The following is a 10,000-nucleotide window of genomic DNA, read 5'->3' as shown; positions in this document are numbered from 1 at the left end:
ATAAGATGCCCTCGACAAGGCATTTCTCAACGTGCTGAAAGAACATTGCAATGTCTTCTGTTGAGTTTTGGCGATGGAAATACTGCAGGAAATTTGGAAACAAAACCTAAGGCCGCGCACGGTTTTGGGATACGGCGTTAAAAATTTTCTTTCCAGTCCTCCAAGTTACGTCTCCAGATCACATGGAAGTCAACCACGATGGAAAGAAGCGTCTAAAATTCACCAAACCGCCTGCTACGCATATAGTTAAAAGACAAGTTAAATTTTAAAGAAGCTTTGTTTCAGTTAAAATATTGAAATACTTGATGTTTACTGTTCAGGATTGGTTCAAGGAGAACTGGAATGGTGGATGTCCAGTGAATGTGATGGTTCCAGGGGCTGTGACTAATTTTGGAGACTGTTTACGAGAACCTTTCCACAGGTGAGAGAAGAAACGTTGTGGGACATTTTAGACTAATGTGGTTGCATGAAATGAAAAAGGAGCTTGACTAGATTTTTATGAAGCAAAGGTATTCAAATGTCCAATTGAAGCTAATATTAACGAAACTTGCACTTGTCTGGATGACTTGCAAACAAGTCGTCTTCTGGAGACAAGAGCGAGCAAGCGAAGCGAGCAACGGAGTCGCGTTTTCCCAACGACCGCGGACCACACTAAAACGAACTTTGAGAAAGTCTTTTGTCTGGAATATTTATCAAAGCAATAGGCCATTTTCGAAATATCAAATATTCAGCTTGATAGTGAGGGAGTGAGGACAAAAACAATAGAAACACGTTGGAATGAATGTCGAAAATATTTACATATCATCCACTTTCCTTTGTCTTTGTCCTCACTGCCTCGCTATCAAGCTGAATTTTAATGTATCGAAAAAGGCCTATTGTCGCTTTATAGAGGTTTTGCACGACAGCCATGTTGCATGGCAGGAGCAATGGATTCTTTTTCCTATGGGAACAAATGCTCTTTCTAATGCAAAACATTTTCCTTGTTCCTGCCATGCAACATGGCTGCCGTGCAAAACCTGTATAGACACCTGAAAAATTCAGGTGTTATCAACGGGATTCGAACCCATGGCCTCTCCAATGCCTGTGAATCGCTCTACCAAGTGAGCTATGATGCTACACAGTTGGTCTCAGTTGGGAGCAGGTCAATTTGTTGGGCTCAGATTTGTTCACGGGAAAGGACTGGATGATAGAAATAGTTCGGGTTTTTGACGCATTCAATCCGATTGACGCTTGATAGATGACGGGATAAAAGGTCACTCCCCCATTCTCCAGTCAAGTATTTCTTTGCAGTTTATCTTTGTTGTCCGGTAGGTATTCCAACCACAAAACAAGGAAAACAGTTTATCTTGTAAGTCAGGGTTCACCTCCGCCGGTCTTTGAAATTAAAGGCTTTGAGAACCTGGAAATGTATTTGATTTTGGAAATAACTTCGTGTTTGTTAGTCTTCTCTTATTGGCATCCTGCATTCCATTCTTAAGTCTCTATTATAATGACAAAAAAAAAGTTCTTACAACAAAAGGAGCAAGCAAAGGGGGTAAAGACGAAGACAGGCCCACACCATTTAGCCACGATTTGTACTGTGGCCATTGAATTGTGGGAGACAACAAAAGTTTGTCATGACATCACCCTTTGAAAAGCTTTCACTGTAGTACCCGAAGAATGGGCAATTCTACCTGGCATTTGCATACAATCAGAGGTCACGTGAGATAGCAAGCATGTGATATCCGAGCTCAGTGCGAGTTTTGTTGTCCGAGCAAACAGTCGTGTTACTCTCTGGTAGTGCAGTTTTTCGTTTTTTCAGACTTTTATTACGCCCTTCGATCATTATGGCCGGAGGGAAAGACGCATCCAAACCTGTTAGCGAAGAGCAGTTATTGGAAATCCACCCGGACGAAGACAACGGCGAAATGTCCGGAGAAGATGGATCGAACACCAGTGCCATGTCGTGCCAGGCACAAGCAAGCGACTCGAACGTTTCGTTGTCGCAGGCTGATGTACAGCTCCTGTCGTCAGCAATACTCACTTTGTCGAAGAAAATAGACAAATTCGAGGACCTCCCTTCTCAAGGGAAAGGGAAAGGCAAAGGAAAAAGGCCGAGGGATGATCGAGAACAGCAACACGATCTTCCCGCCAAAAAGCCCGCGAAGGACAGCTCGAGCTCCTCGAGCGCTTTAGAGAGCGAAGAAACCGAAGATATTCAGGCTCTCATGAACAAAGTAGCGGGGGATGACGGCGATATTGATGAGGAAGACGATGAAGAGGAGGACGATATTCTGGCGGATTTAGAGAAGGAGTACGCCTCCGAAGACATGACGGGCAAAAATATTAACAGCCCACAGCTCGCCAAACTTCTTAGCAAGATGTTTCGCAACCGGCTTCCAGACAAATTGCTGAAAGAAAAACTTGAACGCCAAGCTAGACCGGAAAATTGCGAAACTGCTAAACCCACAAGAGTTAACCCGGGCATTTGGCGCAAGCTTCGCGAACCCACTCAGAAGCGGGATTTGCAGATGTATAAAATTCAACAAGCCCTCGTTAAAGGAATTATTCCAATTGCTCGCTTGACTGATCTGTCCATGACAGATAAGAAAGGCTTAGACCAGGACGGGGTTAAACAGATCAAACAATTTGGTCTCGACGCCTTATCCTTACTAACGCATGTAAACTACGAACTTAACATGCAACGGAAGCAATTGATGAAGCCTGATATCGGCAGGGACTATGCCTCTCTCTGCTCACCTCACGTGCCGTTCACCGACTGGCTGTTTGGAGATGACCTCCAGAAACAGCTGAAGGACATCGGAGATGTCAACAAAATTGGTGCCAAAGAACAAGGTCACAGAGGTCCTCACAGGCCCTCGACTGGCTATGCCAATAACAACAACTCTAAAGGGTCTTACTCTAACCGAAACAATTCAAAAAACTCGAAGGGCCAAACCTTCCGGCCTTGGCGACACAAGGACCACCAGAAGTCCAACACCAACAACAAGAGGGCAGCTCAGTAGCCCAAACAGTTCACACGGTAAATGCTATTTCAAATTTTGTTGCTGGTAATATAGCTAACCACATCTCCAGCTGGAGGTCTATTACCACAGACCCAAGCATCCTTGAGATTGTTTCAGGCTATTTCATTGAATTTGAAAGTATACCATCTCAGCCAGCTGTACCGCATATTACATTTTCTAAGGGCGATGATCTCATCATTGCTGGAGAGATAAATAAACTCCTTGAGAAAAGAGTAATTAACAAAACTACTCACTCTGACAATGAATTCATATCCACTGTCTTTACTCGGCCCAAAAAAGATGGGTCTCATCGACTAATTCTAAATCTTAAACAGTTGAATGGATATGTCACATATCACCACTTTAAAATGGAGTCTCTCCAGTCAGCGGTACAGCTACTTAAGAAAGATTATTGGATGGCGGTTTTAGATCTCAAGGATGCTTATTACTCTGTGCCTATAAACCCCCAGCATAGAAAATTTCTCAGATTCCAATTTAAAGGATCTCTTTACGAGTTTACTTGTTTACCTAATGGGCTCTCATCAGCGCCTAGGGTATTTACAAAACTCATGAAACCAGTGTATGCAACTTTAAGGTCAAAAGGATACCTTATCGTAGGGTACATTGATGATATCCTTTTGTTGGCAAAAACACCCCATGAATTAGCCCAAGTAGTGGCTGAAACAATTGCTCTGCTTAAATCACTGGGATTTACAATCCATGAATCAAAATGTGTCACAACACCAAGCCAGGTTGCCAAATTCCTGGGGTTCTTCCTGAATTCTAAGGACATGATCATTTCTATGATTCCAGAGAAAGCAGCCATAATCAAATCTAAGTGTCTCAATCTAGCCCAGCTCAAAGGACCTATTCCAATTCGAGATGTGGCCTCTGTTGTGGGCCTAATGGTGTCAGCATTTGAAGGGGTCCAGTATGCACCCTTGTTTTATAGGTCCCTAGAAAATGATAAGACATATGCTTTAAAAAGCAATGGATGGGACCTTGAAGGGAAAATGACACTCTCCCCTCTAGCAACACAGGACCTTTCATGGTGGATCACCAATGTTGATCAACTTCCCAAAGCAATCATGCCTAAGCCAGCCGATCTAACTCTCATGACTGACAGCTCCCTTAAAGGCTGGGGAGGGGTGATTGAGGGTTCATCATGTGTGGCTCGTGGCAGGTGGTCACACCAAGAATCCCAGCTGCATATTAACATATTGGAGTTGAAGGCCATTTTGCTAGCCTTGCAGGCTCTCTGTAACCATATGCAAAATAACCACATAAAAATCTTATGTGACAATACTACTGCCGTTGCATACATTCGTAATATGGGAGGTACAAAATCCAACGGCTGCAATGATATTACTAGGGAAATTTTTATGTGGTGCATAGACCGAAAGCTAACACTATCCATTTCCCATTTACCAGGGAAACTTAATACAGAGGCAGATAAAGCTAGCCGTGAATTCAACAATAGTAACACTGAATGGTCACTAGACCAAACGGCCTTTACTGAATTGAAATCAAAGTTGGGTGAGCCTGAAGTCGATATGTTTGCATCTCGACTAAACCACAAGACGCCTCGCTATATAGCCTGGGGCCCAGACCCTGGAGCAGTAGCCATTGATGCCTTTACTATAGATTGGTCTAAGTATAACCTAATCTATTGTTTTCCTCCATTTAGTCTCATCGGCAAAGTACTTCAGTTCATTCAAGAGAGCAAAGTAACAGCCATTTTAGTTTACCCACATTGGCCAACGCAGTTTTGGTACCCACACCTGCTTCAGTTAATGAAATCTCCTCCAGTAACAATCAAAATGCGCAAGAAGACTCTAACATTGCCTCATCAACCAGACAAAATTCACCCTCTCTTCCCCAAACTGCAACTTCATGGATGTCTTGTGTCAAGTCATCATTAATTGATCAAGGTGTATCAGGAGAACCTTTGAACACTATTTTGGAATCATGGCGTTCAGGGACCCGTAAGCAATATCAGACATATGTCTCAGCGTGGGTTAAGTTTTGCAGTAACAATTCTGCCAGCCCAATGAACCCAACCTTGCAACAAGTTTTGGAGTTCTTTTCTCTTCAGTCAAAAACTGTCGGTTACAGTGCTGTGGCGACTGCGCGGAGTGCATTGTCAAGTTTCCTCAAAATAGATGGCATAAAAGTCGGAGATCACCCACTAATTTCGCGGTTCATGACTGGTTTATTCAACCAAAAGCCTGCTCTGCCTCGTTATACTGAGACTTGGAACCCACAGATCGTACTCAACCATTTGAAAACTTATCCAACTACTGGAACTTTGTCTCTAAAGCAACTCACTCAGAAACTGGTCATGCTTATGGCACTGCTCTCAGCACAAAGAACCCAGACTCTCCAAAAGTTATCCTTGGAGGATATGAGTGCAACGCCTGGAAAGTATACATTCCATATGTCCTCTCTCTTAAAGCAATCCAGAGCTAAAGGTGGTCAGAATAGACACTTATTGCCTATCAATTTTACCAGTTATAATGCGGATAAAAGACTTTGTGTTGTTGAACTTTTGTCAGCTTATATTGAAAGGACAGCCCCCCTTAGGGGAAACTCTAAGCAGCTGCTGGTTTGTTATGCAAAACCTCACGGACCTGCGTCTAAGGACACAATATCTAGATGGATACGACAAACTATGAAGGATGCAGGAATTAATACCTCAGTGTTCAAACCCCACAGCACAAGGGGTGCAGCAACATCGGCCGCTAAAGCCGCAAATGTACCTATCCATGAGATTATGAACACTGCTGGGTGGCGCTCAGACTCTACCTTTGCAAAATTTTATGATCGCCCTCTCATAAATGAAAATGGCTTTGCAGAGGCCATCCTGTCAAACACTTAGTTTTCTGCATTTGAAACTTCGTATGTTTTTATACTTCTCCCCAACTTTATTGTTTCGTTGGTTTACTTGAGCAACTATGGTTTTATGTCATGTAAGGAGTACCATTAAATACATGCCATGGTGTTACAGTTGTTTTATGCCTGTTCATTTTGGCTGTGGCTTTGAGCTTTGAAATCTCACGTGACCTCTGATTGTATGCAAATGCGAGGTAGAATTGGAAAATTAAACGAGACTTACCTGTAAGTTGAAGTTTGATTGAGATTCTACCGTAGCATTTGCAGGAATGAGGAGGTCACATCCCACCCGCCCTTGGGCCCTTGTGCTCTTCACATTGACCTCTTTTCCTGTACCATCAAAGCCACACCAAACTGCTTTGAAGACTGAGCTCGGATATCACATGCTTGCTATCTCACGTGACCTCCTCATTCCTGCAAATGCTACGGTAGAATCTCAATCAAACTTCAACTTACAGGTAAGTCTCGTTTAATTTTCCAATTAAACAAGAGTATTTTAACTTAAAACCTTTAGGAAAGCTCCAACATCGTCAAAGTGCGCCGGGACCCACCTCGCTAAAATAAACCCCCCCCCCCCCCACCCATCCCTTCAACACACTGGCCACCTTCCCCTCCCTTCGGCTATACCTTTGAAAGTGTCGATTTTCTGCACCTCTGAAAACATTCCCAGCGTTATCGTGGAAATGCCGGGAAACTGAAGAACTTGTCAAATAGGAGCTGGAGAAAATGACAGAACTGTATTGTAAAGGGGATGACTAAAATCAAAAACCGATTTTTGTTTTTGGCAGGGTTCACTGGGCGGGAACAGAGACTGCGACAGAATGGCGAGGGTACATGAATGGCGCAGTACAAGCTGGACAGAGAGCTGCCGATGAAGTTCTTTCAAGGTTGGGCAATCATCCCTGGACCAAATCAGATTGAAAGCATTATTATGAGGATATCGCACGACCTTCAGTTCAATTGGTGGTTTTCGACCAATCTCTTGAGGTGTCACTGAGATGTCAGTGACGTAATGTACAATTGCTGGTGGACGAACAAAACGAGAAATCTTTTGTTTTCGCTCACCAACATGGCGGTGATGACGTCATATGAAAACTACCTATTCGCAATTAATAGGTACCAAGTTCCCAAAAGGGAAGAACTTTCAAAACATCAACAATATATATATATTCCAAATTGGAGAGAAGATCGTGAGATTTGTTGTTCAATATTTAATACGCCCGACAAGATTTTTTCGATAGATTCCCGAAGAAAGATTTGCGTATAATCTTCGTCCAGCTATTTAAAAAATAATCAATCAGCTATGAAAAAGTTTCATCCAGGTTTTGAGAACTCTTGTTTGTACTATCACGTTTTGTTGAAAATGGCAAAACTACCATTTGTTTTTTTTTTCTTACTCTTGGTCGTACGCGTATGGGTTACCATAACAACTTCACAGGGGCTCCGTAGAGTACCATTTGTGATAACATTGCACTGCTCTGTGGAGTGTATAAGAATAACAGTTGCAACTCGGACGTTTACTTTTCCCAGTCATAACATAGGTAGCCTCCTGCGACCCGTCACGCAATCTTTCCTCCTGACCTGAACGAAGGTCCTTAGTTGAGGAAAAAAGATTGCGTGACGAGTCACAAGAATGATTTTGCCTGTGCCTCTGATTGGTTGGAAGTACAAAGAAAGATTGCGTTTAGCTAACCACCAAGTAAAGCAAATAAAAGCGGTTGTAAAATTAGTTTTACTGTAGACTCATTTAAAACTTGTCGGATTTTTCACGGTGGATGTCTGTGGCAGATCACGTTTTAAATTCGCCCTCAGTGTTGTTTTCATCGTGGTCAGATATGGTAATTAGCCACGTGCCTGTCAAGTAGCTCTTGGCTTGATAATGTCAGATCGGACATACAACATGAATGTCTCTTTTTATTTTATCGCGAAAGCTCACACGGACATCTCAACACACACACTTCCCTTCGAATCACTGCGTTCTCAGACTGAATTCACAGAAAAAAGTATCGCATATCTTCGTCTGCTCTAAGAGCTGGCAGCCTATGCCTCCTTTGGAATCGATTTTGTCTATCAAACGCGATAGAACAGCGATGAAAGCAAGAATATTACCCCTCTTGCCTTCATTTGTGTTTCACACCGTAAATAAATGTATCTGCTTTTATTGCATGTGAGCGCATGCAATAAGTCGGTAAACTCGGTAAGAAAATTAAAACGTCACAGGAATGTAAAAATAAGGAAAAAACTGCTTTGTTACTTAAGTTACACGTCTTACGTTCTCTGGCTTTTGTGATTGAAATTTTCGTGTGCTTTGGAATTTATGCGTGCATGACTTTAAAGTTTAGGTCAAGTTTTTAAAGAAGTGATCGGCTAGTCCGTAGGGCCATGAAAACGCTTGAAGTTTCCAAGGAAATGTGGGAATCTCATCACACATAACCTTTCTTAGCGCTTTTACTACGCCCCTTGTGACTCTCAGTTGGCTTCACGGATCATTGACATTTACAACCAACCTTCATATTTTACACAAACAGCAGTATCCCATGCAAACGCCATCGGGCGTCTTGTTTCTACATTAAATGTCGTGACTATGATGTCCCTTTAGAAATATCTTGACTCATCAAAATGATGAAATCTTCGAGCCACTCATTGGTTAGTCTTGGTAATTTGTCAGAGGTTTTGCTGGACGTTCATCATTTTTTAAGAAACAAGTGTAGCGGTTAGCGGTTTGTATACCCGTACACGTAAAATGTTCATGCTGTAGCCACCCGTAGAGTTAACGCGCGGGACAAAGATGGCGACCGTGACGGCAAGGTCTGCTCTTTTACCTCGGAAATAAGTTTACTGAACTGTTTAATGAATCTAAAATTCTTCCTTACGAATGCTTGTACTCAGAGAATCATGAAAACGTACTCGTTTCTCCACCTTGTTCTCCCTGTAACTACTCGTAATTCATCGACGGGTAAACCGAAGTCTGTCCTGAAAAACGGGTGGGATCGATGACGTCATCTCAAAATAAAATAAAACACTTCGGCGTTACCCGCTCACGATTTCGGGGTATACACCTTATTCCAAAATGGTCGCTTATTTATGTGGATACAAATTGGCCCTTGTTGCCTCGTTCAAGATAAAATATTCTTTTGAATTTTAAGCTTATGAACGAGGCATCAAGGGGCTTATTTAAATAAAAATAGAAGAATATTTAAATGGCGGCCATTTTGGAAAAAGGTGTATGTCGTTAGAGGTCTCTATTAAGTAGGTCATCATTTTTTTAGTGATTATGGTATGGCCAGACTCGCTCCCAATTCTCTTGTTTTCCTTATATTATCTGCCCAAATCGTGGAGAGCAAAAACGCCTGTCAATAATCACGGCCCACATACGTCATACCACAAAGATCTACGACGCGGTCGTCAACGACAACGCTACAAAACGATATCATTGGTCAAAAGATGAAAAGTAATCGTGCAAAACGCATGTTGAACATATTCTTGCGGTACTCCGTATGACGACATGAGGTTTTGACGCCAACGCGAACATACAGGTGTGAATCTTTCATTCTCGATTTTTCACCTTGAAACCGATTATTTCCTTTTTTAATCAATATTCTTGCTTCTGGGGCGTTGTCATTGCCGTAGCCGTCGCCTCTCTAATAGGGAGCTTAAGCAACGACGACGGTGACGGCACCGAGAACGTCATCTCAAAACAAATTCGCGTTATTGTAATCACTTCAACCTTTTTAATACGCGACAATGGTGTGGCAGTTTCTCAAAAAAGATCCTGGTTGGTTGTTCTTCCTTCTCCAACTCCACCATTGACACACCAAAAATGTCAAGCAACAGTTAATACTGATTATGAATCTACAATTCCGGTCTCTTTTTTTTAGAGCAATGAATCAGGACAAATCAGTCGAAGGTTCTTTTAAGAACGGACTACGAGGGGAAGATTTTAAAACATCGTTCGTGTGATTAATGGTACTGAGGACTGTTGTTGGCAGCCTTCATTCTGGCTCACTCCGTGCGTGGAATGGCGTGAGGTCAACAGCTGTGAAATTCCCCAGTTTCCATGCTGTTAAACTCTTAAACGCACGCCCTTCCAGGCTCTGTTATTG

The 10,000-nt window shown here is 42.5% G+C and overlaps 2 protein-coding genes across 2 annotated transcripts in view; both read left to right on the top strand.

Annotated features, from left to right (window-relative positions):
- LOC138038445 (probable flavin-containing monoamine oxidase A) overlaps positions 1-7,626 on the top strand; it is a 17,594-nt gene extending 9,968 nt beyond the window's left edge. Inside the window, exons 10-11 of the mRNA XM_068884313.1 lie at positions 321-421; positions 6,686-7,626. Coding sequence (XP_068740414.1) covers positions 321-421; positions 6,686-6,818 — 234 coding nt within the window. The 3' untranslated portion in view covers positions 6,819-7,626. The remainder of the gene's footprint in view (positions 1-320; positions 422-6,685) is intronic.
- On the top strand, positions 1,827-5,883 carry LOC138049435 (uncharacterized). Its single transcript, XM_068895706.1, has 3 exons — positions 1,827-2,835; positions 2,931-3,022; positions 4,693-5,883. Exons 1-3 carry the CDS (start codon positions 1,827-1,829, stop codon positions 5,881-5,883), a joined length of 2,292 nt encoding a protein of 763 aa, XP_068751807.1.
- Positions 7,627-10,000: the final 2,374 nt, after the last annotated feature.

Source organism: Montipora capricornis, chromosome 1, assembly GCF_036669925.1.
Source record: "Montipora capricornis isolate CH-2021 chromosome 1, ASM3666992v2, whole genome shotgun sequence".
NCBI classification, from domain to species: Eukaryota; Metazoa; Cnidaria; class Anthozoa; order Scleractinia; family Acroporidae; genus Montipora; species Montipora capricornis.
Note: the sequence above shows the minus strand (reverse complement) of the source record. Positions and strands in the feature narration are given on the sequence as shown.

Coding starts and splice junctions, on each gene's coding strand:
- LOC138049435 (XM_068895706.1), top strand. CDS start 1,827: ATGGCCGGAGGGAAAGACGCATCCAAACCTGTTAGCGAAGAGCAGTTA. Junction 2,836..2,930: donor AATTGGTGCCAAAGAACAAG/GTCACAGAGGTC, acceptor AAAAACTCGAAG/GGCCAAACCTTCCGGCCTTG. Junction 3,023..4,692: donor TAGCCCAAACAGTTCACACG/GTAAATGCTATT, acceptor TCCTCCATTTAG/TCTCATCGGCAAAGTACTTC.